We start from the raw sequence: 21466 nt of genomic DNA, 5'->3' as shown, positions 1-21466 counted from the left end.
CACCACGCCTGGCTGTTATTTTCCTTTCTTGAAAGTCTTTTTTTTTTCTGAGACAGAGTCTCACTCTATTCAACCACGCCTGGCTGTTGTTTTCCTTTCTTGAAAGTCTTTTTTTTTTTTGAGACAGAGTCTCACTCTATTGCCTAGTCTGAAGTGTAGTGTCGCTATCTTGGCTTACTGCAACCTTCGCCTCCTGGGTTCAAGCGATTCTTGTGCCTCTGCCTCCCAAGTAGCTGAGATTACAGGCATGCACCACCAGACTGGCTAATTTTTGTACTTTTAGAGAGACACAGTTTCACCATGTTGGCCTGGCTGGTCTTGAACTTCTGGCCTCAAGTGATCTGCCCATCTTGGCCTCCCAAAGTGCTGGGATAACAGGCATGAGCTATCAAACTTGGCCTCTTCTAATATTTATTTATTTATTTTTTGAGACAGAGTTTCACTGTTGTCGCCTAGGCTGGAGTACAGTCGTGCGATCTCAGCTCACTGCAACCTCCACCTCCCCGGTTCAAGCGATTGTCCTGCCTCAGCCTCCTGAGTAACTGGGATTACAGGGGTTAACCATCACGCCCGTCTCCTTCTTGTATTTTATAGTAGAAACAGGGTTTCACCATGTTTGTCAGGCTGGTCTCAAACTCCTGACCTCAGGTGATCTGCCTGCCTTGGCCTCCCAAAGGGCGCGAGCCAACGTGCCCAGCCCAGCCTTTTGTTTTTTTGAGACAAAAAACAAAACTTGCTCTATTTTGTTTTAGCTCTGTTTGTAACTTACTCTGTTACCAGGCTGGAGTGCAGTGTTGTGATGATCATAACTCACCTCTCCCTTGAGCTCCTGGGCTCAAGCAATCCTCTGATCTCAGCCTCCTGAGTAGGTGGGACTACAGACATGTACCATAATGCCTGGCTAATTTTTTGTATTTTTTTTAGAGATGGTGTTTTGGTATATTGCCCAGGCTGGTCTTGAACTCCTGGGCCCAAGTGATCCTCCTGCCTTGGCCTCCCAAAACGTTGGGATTACAGGTATAAGCCACTGCCCCTGGCCTTTGTTAGGTGTTTATATTAATTTTATACCTGTTTCAGAAAACATGTTTAGTATTTTCTCTTTATTCTCCATAAGTGCTTGTGTAAGTTTGGTGCTATTTATTCCTTATTGCTTGTAAAATTACAGCAGTGAATTTTGCTAGGGTCTGGCCTTTCTTTATGAATAGTTTTAAAATTATAGATTTAATTTCTTTATATTAGGGAAATTATCCTTTAGAACTTGATACAAGTCCAAGTTGTTTCTTTCTACCTTGTCATTTGTCATCCCCAGGTGGGTGGCAGGGGTGTTTGTTCCAGGGCAAAGCTATGCCTCACACACACTAGTTCACATAACCCCATTCAGACCAAAACTTGCTCACAGTTTACTTTGCTTTTTGTCTCTGTCTCCAAGGTTGGTCTGTAGGGAACTCAAAGCCTTAAGGCTATCCCAGTCCTTAAGGCTATCCCAGCAGTGACCTCTAGTGGTGAAATCTTCAGTCTTCCTCTTAACATGACTTTCTTTTTTAAAAATTAATTATCTAGTGAATTACTCTTTCTGTTTGTTTGTTTGTTCGTTTGTTTTTGAGACGGAGTCTTGCTCTGTTGCCCAGGCTGGAGTGCAGTGGTGCGATCCCAGCTCACTGCAACCTCTGCCTCCCAAAGTGCTGGGATTATAGGGTTGAGCTACTATGCCCAGCCCCTCTTACGTGGCTTTCTAGCCACATTTGATATCATTGGTTACAGGCACACCTCGTTTTATTGTCCCTTGCTTTAATGTACTTTGCAGATATTGTGCTTTTTTTTCTTTTCTCTTTTCTTTTTTTTTGTTTTTTTAACAATTGAAAGTTTGTGGAAACCCGGCATTGAGCAAATCTGTAGACACTATTTATTTATTTATTTGTTTTTGAGACAGAGTCTCCCTCTGTCACCAGGCTGAAGTGCCGTGGCTTGATCTCAGCTCACTGCAACCTTGGCCTCCTGGGTTCAAGGGATTCTCGTGCCTCAGCCTCCTGAGTAGCTGGGACTACAGTTGTGTACAGTTGGCATCAAGTGATCTTCCCACCTTGGTCCCCCAGAGCCCTGGGACTGTAGGCATGAGCCACCTCACCTAGCCTCACAACTATTTTTCATTTTCAGCCTGTGCTCATGTTGTGTGTCTGGGTCACATTTTGGTAATTCTGGCACTATTTCAGACATTTTTATTATTATCTATTATGGTGATCTGTGATCCGTGATTTCTGTTATTATTTTAATTGTTTTGAGATACCCCAAACCGTATATAAATCAGTTAAAATTAACAAATGTTGCCTGTGTTCTGACTGCTTCACTGACTGGCTCTTCCCCTTTCTTTCTCCCTTTCCTCTTGCCTCCCTATTCCTTGAGACACAACAATGTTGAAATTAGGGTAGTTAACTACCCTGCAGTGGCCTCTCAGCGTTCAGGTGAGAGGAAGAGTCATACATCTCCCACTTTAATTCAGAAGCTAGAAATAATTAAGCTTAATGAGGAAGGCATATATCAAATGCCAAGACAGGCCCAAATTAGGCCTCTTGTGCCAAACAGCCCAAATGTAAATACAAAGGAAAACTTTTTTCTTTTCTTTATTGTTTTGAGACAGAGTCTCACTGTGTTACCCAGGCTGGAGTGCAGTGGCACGATCTCGGCTCACTGAAACCTCTGCCTCCTGGTTCAAGTGATTCTTCCGACTCAGCCTCGTGGGTAGCTAGGATTACAGGTGCGTGCTATGACGCACGGCTGATTTTTTGTATTTTTAGTAGAGACTGGGTTTCATCATGTTGGCCAGGCTGGTCTTGAACTCCTGATCTCAGGTGATCTACCCGTCCTGGCCTCCCAAAGTACTAGGATTACAGGCGTGAGCCATTGTGCCTGGCTGGAATATTGTTTATAGCATAGTTTGCTGAATTTTTTTTTCTTTTCTTTTTTTTTTTTTTGAGACGGAGTCTTGCTTTGTCGTCCAGGCTGGAGTACAGTGGCGTGATCTCGGCCCACTGCAACCTCTGCCTCCCTGGTTCAAGTGATTCTCCTGCCTCAGCCTCCTGAGTAGCTGGGATTACAGGTGTGCACTACCACCCCCAGCTAATTTTTGTATTATTAGTAGAGATGGGGTTTCACCATGTTTGTCAGGCTGGTCTCCAACTCCTGACCTCGTGATCCACCCACTTCGGCCTCCCATAGTGCTGGGATTACAGGCATGAGCCACCACGCCCAGCTGGTTTACTGATTATTTTAAACAAATTATTGAGTCCTAATGTTCGAAAAAAATATTTCTTTCAAAATGTTACTGCTCATCAACAACTAGTCACACAAGAGCTATGAGGTATGAAATTAATGTTGTTTTCATGCTTACTAGCATGCATATATTCTACAGCCCATGGATCAAGGAGTAATTTTTTTTTTTTTTTTTGAGACAGAGTTTCACTCTTGTATTCCAGGCTGGATTGCAATGGCATGATCTCGGCTCACTGCAACCTCTGCCTCCTCGGTTCGGCGATTCTCCTGTCTCAGCCTCCTGAGTAGCTGAGATTACAGGTGCCTGCCTGCTAATTGTTTTGTATTTTTTTCATTAGAGATGGTTTCACCATGTTGGCCAGGCTGGTCTTGAACTCCTGTCCTCAAGTGATCTGCCCACCTCAGCCTCCCAAAGTGCTAGGATTATAAGCGTGAGCCACCGCGCCCAGCCAAGGAGTAATTTTGACTTTCAAGTTTTATTTTTTATTTTTCTTTTTTTGAGATGGAGTGTCTCCCAGGCTGGAGTGCAGTGGCACGATCTCAGCTCATTGCAACCTCCACCTCCCGGGTTCAAGTGATTCTTCTGCCTCTGCCTCCTGAGTAGCTGGGACTACAGGCACACGCCACCACTCCCGGCTAATTTTTGTATTTTTAATAGAGACAGGGATTCACCATGTTGGCCAGGCTGGTCTCAAACTCCTGACCTCGTGATCCACCCGCCTTGGCCTCCCAAAGTGCTGTTATTGCAGGCATGAGCCACTGCGCCTGACCTTCAACTTTTATTATTTAAGAAATAAATTTGTGGCCAGGCGTGGTGGCTCGTGTCTGTAATCCCAGCACTTTGGGAGGCCGAGGCGGGTGGATCACCTCAGTTCAGGAGTTCGAGACCAGCCTGGCAAATATGGTGAAACTCTGTTTCTACTAAAAATACAAAAGTTAGCTGGGCATGGTGGTGCATACCTGTAATCCCAGCTACCTGGGAGGCTGGGGCAGGAGATTCACTTGAACCTGGGAGGCAGAGGTTGCAGTGAGCTGAGATTGTGCCACTGTACACCAGCGTGGGCAACAGAGTGAGAGTGTGTCTCAGAAAAAAAAAAAAAAAGGAAATTTGTAAGGCTATAGCCGCCATGGATAGTGATTCCTCTGATGGATCTGGGCAAAGTAAATTGAATACCTTCTGGAATGGATTCACTGATCAAGATGCCACTAAGACCATTCATGGGAGTAGGTCCAAATAACATTAATAGGAATTTGGAAGAACTTGAATCCAACCCTCATGGATGACTTTGAGGGATTCAAGTCTTCAGTGGAGGAAGTCACTGCAGATGTGGAAATAGCAAGAGAAGTAGAATTAGAAGTGGAGCCCGAAGATGTGACTGAGTTGCTGCAATCTTATGGTAGATCTTGAACAGATGAGGAGTTGCTTCTTATGCATGAGAGAAGAAAATTGTTTCTTGTGATTGAATCTATTCCTGGTGAAGATGCTGTGAACATTGTTAAAATGACAACAAAGAATTTAGACTTAAATAAACTTAGTTAATAAGGCAGCAGCAGGGTTTGAGAGGATTGAATCCAATTTAGAAAGACGTTCTATAGGTAAAATTAAACAGCATTTTGCGCTACAGATAAATCTTTCATGAAAGGAAGAGTCGTCCGAGTGCGGTGGCTCATGTCTGTAACCCCAGCACTTTTGGAGGCTGAGGCAGGTGGATCACCTGAGGTCAGGAGTTTGAGACCAGCCTGACCAGTATGGAGAAACCCCGTCTCTACTAAAAATACAAAATTAGCCGGGCGTGGTGGCACATGCCTGTGATCCCAACTACTCGGGAGGCTGAGGCAGGATCATCGCTTGAACCTGGGAGGCAGAGGTTGCAGTGAGCTGAGATTGTGCCATTGCACTCCAGCCTGGGCAACAAGAGTGAAACTCTGTCTCAAAAAAAAAAAAAAAAAGAAAAGAAAAAAAAAGAGTCAATCAATGTGGCATACTTGTCATTTTATTTTAAGAAATTGCACAGCCATCCCAGCCTTCAGCAAACCACCACTCTGATGAGTCAGCAGTCATCAACGTTGAGGCAAGACCATCTACCAGCAAAAAGATTATTATTCACTGTAGACTCAGATGATTGTTAGCATTTATTTTATTTTACTTTATTTTTTGAGACATAGTCTGGCTCTTTCACCCAGGCTGGAGTGCAGCGGTGTGACCTTGGCTCACTGTGACCTCTGTCTCCCGGGTTCAAGCGATTCTCCTGCCTCAGCCTTCCAAGCACCTGGGACTACAGATGTGCACCATACCTGGCTAATTTTTGTATTTTTGTGGAGACGAGCTTTCACCATGTCAGCCAGGCTGGCCTCGAACTCCTGACCTCAGGTGATCCACCAGCCTCGGCCTCCTAAAGTGCTGGGATTATAGGCGTGAGCCACTGCGCCTGGCCAACATTTATTTATTTATTTTTAAAAATAGAGACGGGGTCCCTTATGTTGCCCAGGCTGATCTTTGATTCCTTGGTTCAAGTGATCCTCCCACTTCAGCCTTCCAAAGTGCTAGGATTACAGGCATGAACCAGTGTACCTGGCCTGCATTTTTAGCCCATGGAGTATTTTAAAATTAGGATATGTCTGTATGCAGTGGCTCATGCAGTTTGGGAGGCCAAAGTGGGCAGATCACTTGAGGCCAAGGGTTTGAGACCAGCCTGGCCAACATGGTGAAACCCTGTCTCTACCAAAAAATAGAAAAATTAGGTGGGCATGGTGGTGTACTCCTGTAATCCCAGGTACTCGGGAGACTGAGGCATGAGAATTTCTTGAACCTACGAGGCAGAGGTTGCAGTGAGCTGAGATCACACCACTGCACTCCAACCTGGGGAACAGAGCGAGACTCTGTCTTCCAAAAGAAAAAAAAAAACTAGGACATGTACATTGGTTTCCTAGACATAATGCTATTGAACACTTAATAGACTATAGTATAGTGAAAACATACCGTTTACATGCATGGGAAACCAACATACTCATGTGACTCAAGTGACATTTGCTTTATTGCAGTGGTCTGGAACTGAATGCACATTGTCTTTTAGGTATGCCTGTGTTTTTCCCTTCTGGTTGATTTTCTTCACTTGGCTTACAGGACACCACACCCTTTTAACTTCCCCTTTTAATTTTCTTTTGGTTGGGGGAACAGTGTTTTACTCTGTTGCCCAGGCTAGAGTGCAGTGGTGCCATCACGGCTCACTTTAGCCTTGAGCTCCCTGGGCTTCGGTGACACTCCCACCTTAGCCTCCTGAGTAACTGGGACTACAGGTGCCTGCCACCACGCCCAGCTAATTTTTCTATTTCTTTATTTAGAGACAGAGTTTCGCTCTTGTTGCCCAGGCTGGAGTGCAATGGTGTGATCTTGGCTCACTGCAATCTCCACCTCCCAGGTTCAAGCAATTCTCCTGCCTTAGCCTCCCGAGTAGCTGGGATTACAGGCATGTGCCACCACACCTGGCTAATTTTTTTGTATTTTTAGTAGAGATGTGGTTTCTCCATGTTGGTCAGGCTGGTCTTGAACTCTCGATCTCAGGTGATCCACCCACCTCGGCCTTCCAAAGTGTTGGGATTACAGGTGTGAGCCAGCACGCTGGGGCAATTTTTCTATTTATTGTAGAGATGGGATTTGCCATGTTGCCCAGGCTGGTGTGGAAGTCCTGGGCTCAAGCAGTTTTCCTACCTTGATCTCCCAAAGTGTTGGGATTATAGGTGAGAGCCACTGTACTTTGCCTTAACTTTTTCCTTTCTTTTTTGAACAGCGTCTCACTGTCACACAGGCTAGAGTACAGTGGCACGATCATAGCTCATTGCAGCCCCGACATCCCAGGCTCAGGTGTTCAAGTGATCCTCCCACCTCAGCCTCTCAAGTAGTTGGGACTACAGGCATGCACCACCACACTAATTTTTGTATTTTTTTGTAGAGACAGGGTTACACCATGTTGCCAGCCTTAACTTTTTTTTTTTTTTTTTGAGACGGAGTCTCGCTCTGTCGCCCGGGCTGGAGTGCAGTGGCCGGATCTCAGCTCACTGCAAACTCCGCCTCCCGGGTTTACGCCATTCTCCTGCCTCAGCCTCCGGAGTAGCTGGGACTACAGGCGCCCGCCACCTCGCCCGGCTAGTTTTTTGTATTTTTTAGTAGAGATGGGGTTTCACAGTGTTAGCCAGGATGGTCTCGATCTCCTGACCTCGTGATCCACCCGTCTCGGCCTCCCAAAGTGCTGGGATTACAGGCTTGAGCCACCGCGCCCGGCCTCCAGCCTTAACTTTTAACTTTCCTTCTCTCATCGTTTACTGATTCCTCCTTTTCTTCCTGCCACTGAATGTTTATGTGTAGTCCTTGGTCATTGCGATGCAGGATTTTTCTTGGCCCCTTTGTTGGACTCGTGACAGGGCTGTCCCATTTAGTCAGCCCATTGTGCTCAACCCCTTGCAGGATGGAGCACGTGAGTGAGTGCAGGATCTGGCTGGCTGCTCTGGGCACTGGCAGGAACAAGCTCCGTGTCCAGAATGGCCAGCCAGATCCCGCACTTGCTCGCACACATGGATGGCGGTGCCAAGGTGAGGGTGCCCATGACCCCAGAACCCTAGAGGAAGTGTTACAGTGCTCTCTTAGTTTTGCTGTCTGCAGACAGCTGTGTGTTAGCAGCTCAGTTGGCCCCTTGCCTTGTTGCATGGGGTGGCTGCCCTCCTCTGGTGAGGACAAAGGACCAGTGTGACAGCCTTTCTACGTACCCGCACTCAGTGGATCCTGAGCTCTTGTCTGGTGTCCAAGAAGAATGAGGTCACACAGGCAAATGAAGGATAGTGAAGGCAGATAATTTTATTGAGCAAAGAAAATGGCTCTCAGTAGAGAGGGGAACTGGAAAGGGGACGGGAAGGACAGGTTGCCTTCCCTGAAGTCAGGTTGCCCCTTGCCTGAAGTCAAGCCATCGCTCTGAAGTCAAGCTGTCTCTCTGAAGTCAAATTGTCTCTCTCTGAAGTCAAGCCGTCTCCCCGTCTACTGACTGAGTCGGGGGTCTTTCTTTATAAGACTCAGAATGGAGAGTGTGGGCTCATTGGTTTGTGAGTATGCAAAAAACGTTAAAGTGAAGACACCACTCAATGGTGGGCATGCCAGTGTAGAAAAACAGTTAGGAGAGGTCGGGTGTGGTGGCTCACGCCTGTAATCCCAACACTTTGGGAGGCCGAGGCGGGCGGATCACGAGGTCAGGAGATTGAGACCATCCTGGCTAACACGGTGAAACCCCATCTCTACTAAAAATACAAAAAATTATCCGGGCGAAGTGGCGGGCGCCTGTAGTCCCAGCTACTCGGGAGGCTGAGACAAGAGAATGATGTGAACCCGGGAGGTGGAGCTTGCAGTGAGCCGAGATTGCGCCACTGCACTCCAGCCTGGGTGACAGCGAGACTCCATCTCAAAAAAAAGAAAAAAAAAAACAATTAGGAAAGGGTAGCTATATATAAAATAGATGAAGAGCAGGGATTAGAGGAAAGCATACCAAAGAGGAAGACAAGTTCTCAGTCTGGTCTGAGGATTAACTTCTATCTTGGCTTTCAGACTTCAAACTGTCTTTGACTTGGAGGTTTCACTGGGACCTGCCCCTGTTTACCTTGGCATTTGGCTGCCTCCTTTTTCTATCACTTGTACTTTGTCTGGCCGAGGCCTCTCCCTTGGCAGTGTCTTGTCAGCAGTACTCTCTGGGGCCTGATCCCTCCTGGTAATCTCTCCAGCTCGGATTTCTTCTTACACTTTGGATGTGTATATTAACTGTCCACTCTACATCTCTGCTTGAGTATTTTATAGACCCAAGCTCAACATGATTAAAACTGGCCTCTTGGATTTTCTCTCTCAAACCCACAACCTCTGGAGCATTCCTTTGCCTTCTTGTTTGATAGCAGACCCCTTGGAATTATTTTTGACCTGTTTTTTTCTTGTCTTACACATCTTATTTGTCAGAAAACCCTCTGGGGCATACATCCAGAATATATCCACAGAGTCTGACTTTTTGCAATCCTCTCCATGACATCTTTTGCCTGGATTACAGCAACCGTTGCAGAGCAGTCTTGCTGCTGCTCAGACCTTGGCCTCTGGCTTAGCATTTAGAGTGCCTGTGTAGGATGAGTCAGGTTGCTAAATGGCAGTCCTCTGCCCAACAGCTACGTTTTTCACTGAGTAAAAGCCAAAATTCCACCAGTGGGTTATGTGGTCCATTACATCTCTGACTTCACTTCCTTCTCAGCCTCTTGATCACTATGCTCCAGCTCAACTTGCCTTCTTGCTGGATGTACTAGTCATAACACCATCTTTGTCTTTGTACCAAATGTGTCCTTTTCCTGGAGTATGTTTCCTAGGGAGCCTTCCAACTTATTCTGTTATAATTGATAAAGGATTTATAGTTTATAACCATTTATAATTATGTCAACCATATTTAATAAGTTGATCATTGGCTGGGTGGGTGCAGTGGCTCATGCCTGTAATCCTAGCACTTTGGGAGGCTGAGGCGGGAGGATCACTTGAGCCTGGGAGGTAGAGGTTGCAGTGAGCCATGTTTGTGCCACTGCACTCCGGTCTGTATAACAAAGCGAGACTCTGTCTCAAAAAAAAAAAAAAAAAAGGTTGATCATCCTTTGGGACTTGACCATATATTAGGACACTTTTTTTTTGAGACAGAGTTTCTTTCTTGTTCCCCCCCATTGGACTGGAGTGCAATGGCGTGATCTTACCTCACTGAAACTTCTGCCTCCCTGGTTCAAGCAATTCTCCTGCCTCAGTCTCCCGAGTAGCCGTGCCTGGCTAATTTTTTTGTATTATTAGTAGATACAGAGTTTTACCATGTTGGCCAGGCTGGTCTGGAACTCCTGACCTCAGGTGATCTGCCTGTTTTCGGCCTCCCAAAGTGCTGAGACTAGAGGCGTGAGCCACCGCGCCCGGCATAAGGACACTGTTTAACTCTGTTTTGGGACTTTTTCGTTTCACTGGAGTGTTTTTCTTTTTATTAGAGGAGTTCATAATAAACAGTAATATCTAGTAAGATAAGCCCATTTATAATTTTTATTTTTGACATACCTTTTTTCCTTTTTTTTTTTTTTTTGAGATAGAGTCTTGCTCTGTTGCCCAGGCTGGAGTGCAGTGCCATGATCTCAGCTCACTGCAAGCTCTGCCTCCCGGGTTCACACCATTCTCCTGCCTCAGCCTCCCGAGTAGCTGGGACTACAGGTGCCAGCCAGCATGTCAGGCTAGTTTTTTGTATTTTCAGTAGAAACGGGGTTTTACTGTGTTAGCCAGGATGGTCTCGATCTGCAGACCTCGTGATCTGCCCACCTCAGCCTCCCAAAGTGCTGGGATTACAGGCATGAGCCATCACACCCACACCCCCCGCCCGCCTTTTTTTTTGAGATGGAGTCTCACTCTGTAGCCCAGGCTGGAGTGCAGTGGCACAATCTCGGCTCACTGCAGCCTCCGCCTCCTGGGTCCTGGTTCAACCAATTCTCCTGCCTCAGCCTCCCAAGTAGCTGGGATTGCAGGCATGCGCCACCATGCCCAGCTAATTTTTGTATTTTTAGTGGAGACGGAGTTTCACCATATTGGCCAGGCTGGTCTTGAACTCCTGACCTTGTGGTACGCCCGCCTCAGCCTGCCGAAGTGCTGAGATTACAGGTGTGAGCCACTGTGCCTGGCCCCTTTTTTCCTGTTTATATAGAAATTCAGTGGATCTCCTTCGCCTTTTTTTTTTTTTTTTTTTTTTTTGAGACGAAGTCTTGCTCTGTCACACAGACTGGAGTGCAATGGTGCGATCTCGGCTCACTGCAACCTCTATCTCCCAGGTTCAAGCGATTCTCCTGCCTCGGCCTCCTGAGTAGCTGGGATTACAGGCCACCTTTTTATTTTTTTTCCCCAGAACCAAATGTCAGCTTACCTTCTCCACCTTTTATAAAAGCAACTTAAGAACAACAGCCAGGCTGGGCAAGGTGGCTTATGCCTGTAATCACAACACTTTGGGAGGCTTGAGGTGGGAGGATCACTTGAGCCCAGGAGTTTGAAACCAACCTGGGTAACATAGTGAGACCCCATCTCTCCAAAAATTTAAAAATCAGCCCGGTGCAGTGACTTATGCCTGTAATCGCAGTACTTTGGGAGGCTGAGGCCAGCAGATCGCTAGAGCCCAGGAGTTAGAGACTAACCTGGGCAACATTGTGAAACCCTGTCTCTGTGAAAACACAAAAAAATTAACGGAATGGTGGTATGCATCTGTAGTCCTAGCTACTCAGGAGGCTGAGGTGAGAAGATTGCTTGAGCCCAGGAGGTTGAAGCTGCAGTTGGCTGTGTTCGTGCCGCTGCACTCCAGCCTGGATGACAGAACAAGACCGTGTTTCAAAAAAAAAAAAGCAGGGGCTGGGTGCGATGGCTGAAGCCTGTAATCCTAGCATTTTGGGAGGCTGAGACAGGCTGAGGTCAGGGGTTTGAGAGCAGCCTAACCAACATGATGAAACCCCATCTCTATTAAAAATACAAAAAGGAACCAGGCCTGGTGGCGCACCCCTGTAACCCCAGCTACTCAGGAGGCTGAGGCAGGAGAATTGCTTGAACCTGGGAGGTGGAGGCTGCGGTGAACCAAGATCGCGCCATTGCACTACAGCCTGGGTAACCTTCCTGGAGCCCCAGGTACTTGGGAGGCTTAGGCAGGAGTATTGCTTGAGCCCAGGAATTCGAGGCTGTAGCATGCTATGATCATGCCTGTGAATGTGCTCCAGTATGGGCAAAACAGCAAGACCTGGCCTCTAAAAGGAAAAATGATTTATTACCTATATTTTGAGACAGGAGTCTAGCTCTGTCACCCAGACTGGAGTGCAGTGGCAAGATCTTGGCTCACTGCAACCTCCACCTCCTAGGTTCAAGTGATTCTCCTGTCTCAGCCTCCCTAGTAGCTGGAATTACAGGTGCGCACCACCATGTTTGACTACTTTTTGTATTTTTAGTAGAGACAGGGTTTCACCACGTTGACCAGGCTGGTCTTGAACTTCTGACCTCAAGTGATCTGCCTGCCTTGGCCACCCAAAGTGCTGGGATTACAGGCATGAGCCACCACACTCAGCCTAGGTTTTTTTTTTTGTTTTGTTTTTTTTTTTTTGTTTTTTTTTTGAGACGGAGTCTCGCTCTGTCGCCCAGGCTGGAGTGCAGTGATCTCAGCTCACTGCAAGCTCTGCCTCCCGGGTTTACGCCATTCTCCTGCCTCAGCCTCCGAGTAGCTGGGACTACAGGCGCCCGCCACCTCGCCCGGCTAGTTTTTTGTATTTTTTAGTAGAGACGGGGTTTCACCGTGTTAGCCCAGGATGGTCTCGATCTCCTGACCTCGTGATCCGCCCGTCTTGGCCTCCCAAAGTGCTGGGATTACAGGCTTGAGCCACCACGCCCGGCCCTAGGTATTTTTTTTTAATCAGTTTTCTTTTTTAATCAATTCTGCTAAAAGGCCGCCACCTCACAGATTGACTACTAGGCCACCACACAGGATCTTAAGAGGCCAGGCTTCTCCCCCCTGCACAAGGCTCAAACTTCCCCTGCCTCCACCTCATTCTCCCAGTACGCAGGTGGGTCCTCAGTCTGTTGCAGGCATGTGCAGACAAGACCCTGGGCAGATTCCCTTACCTGCAGAAAAGCATCTGGTGTAAACACTTGTGGGGTTGGTCGGAGATTCTCCGGGGACCCCCCCTTATCTACCTCCTGCATCTATCACTAGCGGGACCTCATATAATTTTTGTATGAATTAAGAAAGTAAGCTGGGCATAGTGGTTCACATCTGTAATCCCAGCACTTTGGGAGGCCAGGGCAGGAGGATAGCTTGAGCCTGGAGTTCAAGACCAGCCTGGGCAACATGGTGAGATCTTGTCTCTACAAATAAAAAATTAGCTGGGTGTGGTGGCGTGTGCCTGTTGTCCCAGCTACTTGGGAGGCTGAGGTGGGAGAATCGCTTGTGCCCCAGTGGTCAAGGTTGCAGTGAGTTGTGATCATGCCACAGCACTCCAACCTGAGTGACAAAGCGAGATCTTGTCTGAAAAAAAAACAATCAATATACCAGCAGAGTCCTCATACCAGGATTTCTCATTTTCCTACAATGTATAGTATTAATAGTAGGCATCTTATGTAGCATTTTCTCTTCAGCTATCAACAGTGAACATGACAAGGTGTTAGATCTCACACATGTTGTGTGTTCTCCACTTCTGATCACTATAGAATGAAATGTACTGTTCTAGGGATCAGTGTCCTTCAGTGATGTGGCTTTGGGCTTCACCCAGGAGGAGTGGCAGCATCTGGACCCTGCCCAGAGGACCCTGTACAGAGACGTGATGCTGGAGAACTACAGCCTCCTCCTCTGTACAGAGACGTGATGCTGGAGAACTACAGCCTCCTCCTCTCAGTAGGTAAGGATTGTGTAATTTAAAACTCCAAATAACATTTATTTCCTTTTTAGCTGCTGATTGCAGATGGTTTCTTTGTATGATTATGAGTTAAAGGCTTGAAACTCAGGAGTTGAAGTTTGATTGATCCCTTTTGGGCACTGTAAAAAATACCTGCGGTGTTTTCCGTAATGAAATGCTCAAGTGGACCTATTTTTGTACAGGCACAGCTTTGTCCTCCGCAGGCTATCTGGCCCACGTCCTGTGTCATTTTCATTCACAGGGTATTGTATTACTAAACCAGTGGTGATTTGCAAGTTGGAGCATGGAGAGGTGCTGTGGATATTAGAGGAAGAGTTCCCAAGTCAGAGCCACCTAGGTGAGTTAATAAGTATATAGGAATCTATAATCCCAGGGAGAAATTGGATCCTAGGGAGATAGTTCACATATTGACATCTTTGAAATTTTTCAGAAATAATGTTTTTAGAGTTACCAGATCTTTGGAAGTGACTAAGAGCTGGCCTGCTTGCCTCAGATGTATATATTATTACACACCAGCAGATAACAGCTAAATGGTCTTTGTTTTCTTCCAAAAACTTAATCCTTGCCTCTCTCATTTTCGTCAAATGAATGTCATTTGACTCTTCCTTCTATATCAATTTCAGTTATCTTCTTTTCATCATATATCATGTATTTATTCAATAGGTATTAATTTGGCAGCTACGATGTTGGCAGTTCCATCTGTGTTAGAGATATAGTTCTAATACAATGGCTGTGTTCTATTGGTAGAAAAGAATGAGATGTAGTGTGCGCTTTGTGGAAGAGCCTTTTTGAAGTCAGTGGTTTAATAAACACAGATTTGAATCATGTGTCAGTGGAATATTCTGGCCAGATGGTATATATCCTGTGCCATGAACCTTAGGCCAGAGTGTCATGTGTGCAGGACAGCAGTGAGCCGGGCTGGGTGGAAGTCAGGGGGTAATGGGGAGCATGTGAGAGATGCTGTCAGACAGACTGCTCTCTGGGGTGCTATATATTTGGAAGTTGTAGCCGAAACAGAATTTGCTGCTAAATTGGATTGTGGGCATAAGAAAAAGCTAATAAGCATGATCTCAAAGGTTTTATGCTGAGGCACTGGCTGTGTGATGATACCATTAACTGGATGGGAGAAAATGGGAGAAACAGTTTTGGGAAGAAATAAGAGATAGACACGTAAATTTAAACAAATATTCTTTGTATAAAATAGTAATGATGCCCAGTTGGATGTAAAACAATAAAAATAAAATACTGAAAAATAATCCAACATGTGAATCAGTTACCAGTTGATCTGAATTGTGTTCTAAAATCCTTTCTTTTTTTTTCTTTTTCTTTCTTTTTTTTTTCTTTTTTCTTTTTTTTTTTTTGAGACAGTCTCTCTCTCTGTCTCACAGGCTAGAGTGCAGTGTTACAATCTTGGCTCAGTGCAACCTCTGCCTCCAGGCTCAGAGATTCTCATACCTCAGCCTCCCTAGTAGTTGGGACCACAGATGGTGTGTATCATCACACCTGACTAATTTTGGTATTTTTAGTAGAGATGAGGTTTTGCCATGTTGGCCAAGCTGGTCTCAAACTCCTGGCCTCAAGTGATCTGCCCCCCCTTGGCCTCCCAAAGTGCTGGGATTACAGGTGTGAGCCACTGCGCCTGGCCTCTAAATTCCTTTCATTGTTAAGAAGAAATACTATTGCATTAAATATAAATGGTAACATGTAATGGGTAAATGCTAAAAGAAAGTAATATGTGTAATTTCTAGACTTTTAAAAAGAAGAAAATGGAAAAGAAAAAAATTAAATGTATTGATGTATTGGATTAGACTTTAAAAAAAAAAAAAAAAAAAAAGACCAATGAGGCCGGGCTTGGTGACTCAGGCCTGTAATCCCAGCACTTTGGGAGGCTGAGGCGGGTTGGTCACCTGAGGTCAGGAGTTCAAGATTAGCCTGACCAGCATGGCGAAACGCCATCTCTACTGAAAGTACAAAATTTAGCTGGGTGTGGTGGTGGATGCCTGTAATCCCAGCTATTCAGGAAGCTGAGGCAGGAGAAACTTCAACCCGGGAAGCAGACATTGGCGCGAGCAGAGATCGTGCCACTGCACTCCAGCCTGGGTGACAAGAGCAAGACTCCGTCTCATAAAAAAATATATATATATATGAAAAAGTGGAGAAAGGCAGGTAAAAATTAGAACAACTGGAAACTCTTAAGTGAAAAAGAGAAAACCAATCCAGTTATTTTAGAAGTTATAATACAGTTAAAGGGGCTAAACCATCTTATTAAAAGATGGATATTGTCAAATCAAAAACCAAGTTATATAAGCTCAGTGCGGTGGCTCACTCCTGTAATCCCAGCACTTTGGGAGACCAACCCAAGAGGATTGCTTGAGGTCAAGAGTTTGAGACCAGCCTAGGCAGCATAATGAGAATCCATTTGTACAAAAAATGAAAAATTAGGCCAGGCATGGTGGCTCCTGCTTATAATCCCAGCACTTTGGGAGGCCAAGGTATGCAGATCACCTGAGGTTGGGAGTTCGAACCAGCCTGACCAACAGGGAGAAACCCGGTCTCTACTAAAAATACAAAATTAGCTGGGCGTGGTGGTGCATGCCTATAATCCCAGCTACTCGGTAGGCTGAGGCAGGAGAATCACTTGAACCCGGGAGGCGGAGTTTGTGGTGAGCCGAGATTGTGCCATTGCACTCCAGCTTGGGCAATGAGAGTGAAACTCCTTCTCAAAAATAAATAAATAAAAAATTACCCAGGCATGGTCGTACACCAGTAGTCTCAGTTTTGGGAGGCTGAAGTGGGAGGATCACTTGAGCCCAGGAGTTTGAAGCTGCAGTGAGCTATGATCATGCCACTGCATTCCAGTCTGGATGACAGAGTAAGAGCCTGTCTGTAACAACAAAGCAAAAATCAAGCTATATGGAGTTTGAGAATCATATATGAAATGTGAACAGGAAATCTTGGAATATAAAAGGAGTATAAATGATATATGGTCCAAATAATAAACAAAATAGAATGTTACCTCTCAGTGGACCCACATTTAGCTTTTGAGTTTATTTTTGACACAGTTCTTTTTTTTTTTTTTTTTTTAAATGAGATGGAGTCTTGCGTTGTCTTCCAGGCTGGAGTGCAGGTCCATCTCTTTTGATCCTATCTCAAAAAAAATTTTTTTTTTCTAACTTAATCTAACAAAGAGAAAAAATATATATATATATATATTTGTGTGTGTGTGTGTGTGTGTGTGTATATATGTGTATATATATATATAAACTTGTACTGATGGGATCTTGCTGTGTTGCCCAGACTGGTCTTGAACTCCTGGCCTTAAGCAATTCTTCCACCTCTGCCTCCCAGAATGCTAGTTTAGAGGCTTGATCCACTGTGCCTGGCCTACTTACATTTTTTAATTGAATGAAACTCATTCTGTTTTTGCTGTTATCATTTGAATGAATTGGTCCCATTTATAATCTAAGAAGCATGATACTCTTTTAGTGATCTATTTTTCTTAAGTTTGAAACATTTTGCTATGTTATTTCCTTAGCAATTACTTCAACATTACTCATTAATTATGTCCAACTGTGGTAAAATAAACTAAAATAGAAAATAATAGAATGATGGAATTGCTTATAAGGATAATACAATAGTGAAGATCACTGTCACTATTATATCATCCTTCAGTTTTCTTATTGAGCTGCTTGAAGTATTGCATCACTTGTGACAAAAATATAAAAGAAGCCTGGAGAAACCTTATTTGTAGTTTCTTTCTTTCTTTCTTTTTTTTAAAATTTTCTTTATTCATTTCTTTTTGAGATAGAGTCTCACTCTGTTGCCCAGGCTGGAGTGGAGTGGTGCAATCTCAGCTCACTGCAAGCTCTACCTCTCAGGTTCAAGTGCTTTTACTGCCTCAGCCACCCGAGTAGATGGGACTACAGACGCCTAGTACTGTGTCCTGGCTTTTTTTTTTTTTTTTTTTTTGTATTTTTACTAGAGATGGGGTTTGCCATGTTGGCAAGGCTGGTTTTGAACTCCTGACCTCAGGTGATCCTCCTGCCTTGGCCTCCCAAAGTGCTGGGATTACAGGTGTCAACCACTGTACCTGACTCTTTCTTTTCTTCTCGTTTTGTTTCTTTTCTTTCTCTCTTTTCTTTCCTTTCTTTCCTTTTCTTTCTTTCTTTTTTCCTTCCTTCCTCCTCTCCCTTCCCCTCCCCTCCCCTTCCCTCTCCTTTACTTTCCTTGACACTGAGTCTTGCTCTGTCACCCAGGCTGGAATGCAGTGGCATGATCTCAGCTCACTGCAACCTCTGCCTCCTGGGTTCAAGCAGTTCTCCTGCCTCAGCCTCCTGAGTAGCTGGGATTACAGGTGCGCACCACCACACCTGGCTACTTTTTGTATTTTTAGTAGAGATGTGGTTTCACCATGTTGTCCGGGCTGGTCTGGTACGCTTGACCTCAGGTGATCCACCCTCCTTGGCCTCCGAAAGTGCTGGAATTACGGGCGTGAGCCACTGCACCCAACTCTCTCTCTCTCTCTCTCTTTTTTTTTTAATAATTCAATGGGCACAGTTGAGAGTTCAGAACTTTTATTTTCTTCCGTTAATTGCAAAGAGTAGAAAATTGACAAGAGGAGGTCTCTTCACAATTATTAGGCAAATCAGAAGATGAAGCAGAAGCATTGTAGACTCTAGCAATTACAGTGTAATTGATCATATAAGTGAAATCTCAGACTATGAGTTACATGATGATATTCTAGATGAATAAAGGTATGCATATGATCCTTTTATAAGAACAGCCTGGGTCGGGTGCGGTGGCTTATGCCTGTAATCTCAGCACTTTGGGAGGCCAAGGCAGGTGGATTTCTTGAGCCCAGTAGGTTAAGGCTGCAGTGAGCTGTGATGCTGCCACTGCATTACAGCCTGGGCAATAGGAGTTTGAGACCAGCCTGGATAACATGGCAAAAAACTCCATCTCTACAAAAAATACAGAAAATTAGCCAGGCATGGTGGTACATACATGTAATCCCATTTACTTGAGAAGCTGAGGTGGGAGCCTGGGAAGTTGAGGCTGCAGTGAGCCATGATTACACCACTGCACAATCCAGCCTGGGTGACAGAGCCAGACACTGTGCCAAAAAAAATAAAAAATCATGTGAATATGTCTCCTTTTCATAAGAAATATGTTAACATTTATAATCTGTGGTAATTTATTCTTGTTTCTAGACTGCTGTATAGATGATGACCTGTTGGAGAAGAGACAGGAAAATCAAGACCAGCATTTGCAGAAAGTTGATTTTTTTCAACAACAAAACACTGACTATGGACAGAAATGGTGTATTAGGAAAAACATTTTATCTTGACACAAACCCCATTCTATTAAGAAAAATACGTGGCAACTGTGACTCATATGGAGTGAATTTGAATTATATTTTGGAATTAATTATTAGTAATAGAAGCTCCTTTATAAGGAACCCTTCTGAGTGTAATGCACATGGGAAAGTTTTCCTTTGTATGAAGCATGAAAATCCTTATGCCAGAGGGAAACCTTTGGAATATGATGGAAATGGGAAAGCCGTCTCTCAGAATGAGGACCTATTTAGGCATCAGTATATTCAAACTCTGAAGCAGTGTTTTGAATACAATCAGTGTGGGAAGGCTTTTCATGAAGAGGCAGCCTGCATTACCCATAAGACAGTGTGCTCATGGGAGACCCTGTGAATATAATGAACATGTGAGAGCCTTTCCGATAGACCAATATTCATTGTTCATCAGATAACTCACATAAGGGAGAGTTCCTATGAATTCAATGAATGTGAGAGGAGGTCTGGTGAGAAGCCACCTGTAAGTAAACGCCACAGAGTTATGGAGATGGAACACTATGAGTGTAATGCAAGAGAATAGTTTTGGCAAGAAATCACTCCTCATTCTATGAAGTTACAGAGGAGAGAAAACTTTTGACTGTAATAGAGATTTGGAGGTATTCTGCAAGAAGCCTTCCAAATTTCACTCAGCATCAAGAAACACGTATAGGAAAGAATGCCTATAAAATTAATCAGCATGCTAGTACATTTTGCTGTAAGCTAAAGCTTTCTGTATATCAGAAAACAGATAGAGGAGAAAAACTCTATGAATGTAGTGAATGTGGGAAAACCTTCTACCGGAAGTCATCCCTCACAGCACATCAGAGAACACACACAGGGGAGCAACCCTATGAGTATAATGAAACCTTTTACCAGAATCCTGACTTCGCTAAACATCAGAGAGACAACATAGAGGAAACTCTTGTCAACATCCTGAAGGCTCAGAAACCTTCACCTTCTTGGACTCATTCCATAGCAGAAACAACCCAGGTTGGGGTGAGAACACCCAATAAAGATGAGAAATCTTTTGCCTAGAAGTGATGTTTTATTGAACAGCAAATAATTGGCGTTTTATCTTTTTTTCTTTTCTTTTGTTGTTGTTATTTTTTTGAGACAGAGTTTCGCTCTTATTGCCCAGGCTGGAGTGCAATGGCATGATCTCGGCTCACCGCAACCTCTGTCTCCTGGGTTCAAATGATCCTCCTGCCTCAGCCTCCCAAGTAGCTGGGATTACAGGCATGCGCCAGCATGCCTGGCTAATTTTGTATTTTTAGGAGAGACGGGGTTTTACCATGTTGGTTAGGCTGTTCTTGAACTCCTGAGCTCAGGTGATCCACCCGCCTTGGCCTGCCAAAGTGTTAGGATTGCAGGCGTGAACGACCACTCGCAGCCCTTCTTTTTTTGTTGTTTTTTGGTTTTTTTTGAATCAGAGTCTCACTCTGTTGCCCAGGCTGGAGTGCAGTGGCACAATCTCAGTTCACTGCAACCTCCTCTTCCCAGGTTCAAGTGATTCTTGTGCCTCAGCTTCCCAAGTAACTGGGACTACAGGCATGTGCCACCATGCTCAGCTAACTTTTGTATTTTTTGTAAAGACAGATTTTCACCATGTTGGCCAGGGTGGTCTGGAACTCCTGACCTCAAGTGATCTGCCTGCCTCGGCCTCCCAAAGTGCTGGGATTACAGGTGTGAGCCACCATGCCTGGCCAATAATTGATATTTGTATTTATTATTTTTTTGAGATGGAGTCTCACTCTGTTGCCCAGGCTGGAGTGCAGTGGCGTGATCTCGGCTCACTGCAACCTCCGCCTCCTGGCTTCAAGCGATTCTTCTGCCTCAGCCTCCTGAGTAGCTGGGATTACAGGTGTGTGCCACCAGACCCAGCTAATTTTTGTATTTTTAGTAGAGACAGGGTTTCGCCATGTTGGCCAAGCTGGTCGTGAACTCCTGACCTCAGGTGATCTTCCTGCTTTGGCCTCCCAAAGTGCTGGGATTACTACAAGCATGAGGCACTGCACCTGGCCTTTATTCTCTTTTTATTCTTACCTTAGAATCACAAGATGGTAGTGCAGGAAGAGTATACAGTATTTAACTATTTCTGCCTTATTTGAAAGATAAAATATATGGAGCCTGAGAGAATCAATGAATTATTACAGGTCACTCCTTTGTTACTGATCAAGGTAAGAGTTTGTTCCGGGTGTGGTGGCTCACACCTGTATCCCAGCACTTTGAGAGGCCGAGGCGGGTGGATCACCTGAGATCAGGAGTTGGAGACCAGCCTGGCCAACATGAGGAAACCCCGTCTCTACTAAAAATGCAAAAAATTAGCTGGGCATGGTGGTGGATGCCTGTAATCTCAGCTCCTCGAAAGGCTGGGGCAGGAGAATCGCT

At 45.0% G+C, this 21466-nt stretch overlaps 1 protein-coding gene across 1 annotated transcript in view; it reads left to right on the top strand.

Annotated features, from left to right (window-relative positions):
* ZNF487 (zinc finger protein 487) overlaps positions 1-20110 on the top strand; it is a 26239-nt gene extending 6129 nt beyond the window's left edge. The window contains 4 exon segments of the mRNA XM_023198570.3: positions 13588-13713; positions 13973-14068; positions 18942-19012; positions 19014-20110. Of these exon segments, the coding sequence (XP_023054338.1) occupies positions 13680-13713; positions 13973-14068; positions 18942-19012; positions 19014-19436 (624 nt within the window). The 5' untranslated portion in view covers positions 13588-13679 and the 3' untranslated portion in view covers positions 19437-20110.
* Positions 20111-21466: the final 1356 nt, after the last annotated feature.

Source organism: Piliocolobus tephrosceles, chromosome 9, assembly GCF_002776525.5.
Source record: "Piliocolobus tephrosceles isolate RC106 chromosome 9, ASM277652v3, whole genome shotgun sequence".
Classification (NCBI taxonomy): Eukaryota; Metazoa; Chordata; class Mammalia; order Primates; family Cercopithecidae; genus Piliocolobus; species Piliocolobus tephrosceles.
The sequence above is the reverse complement of the archived record's forward strand: the minus strand, read 5'-3'. Positions and strand labels throughout refer to the sequence as shown.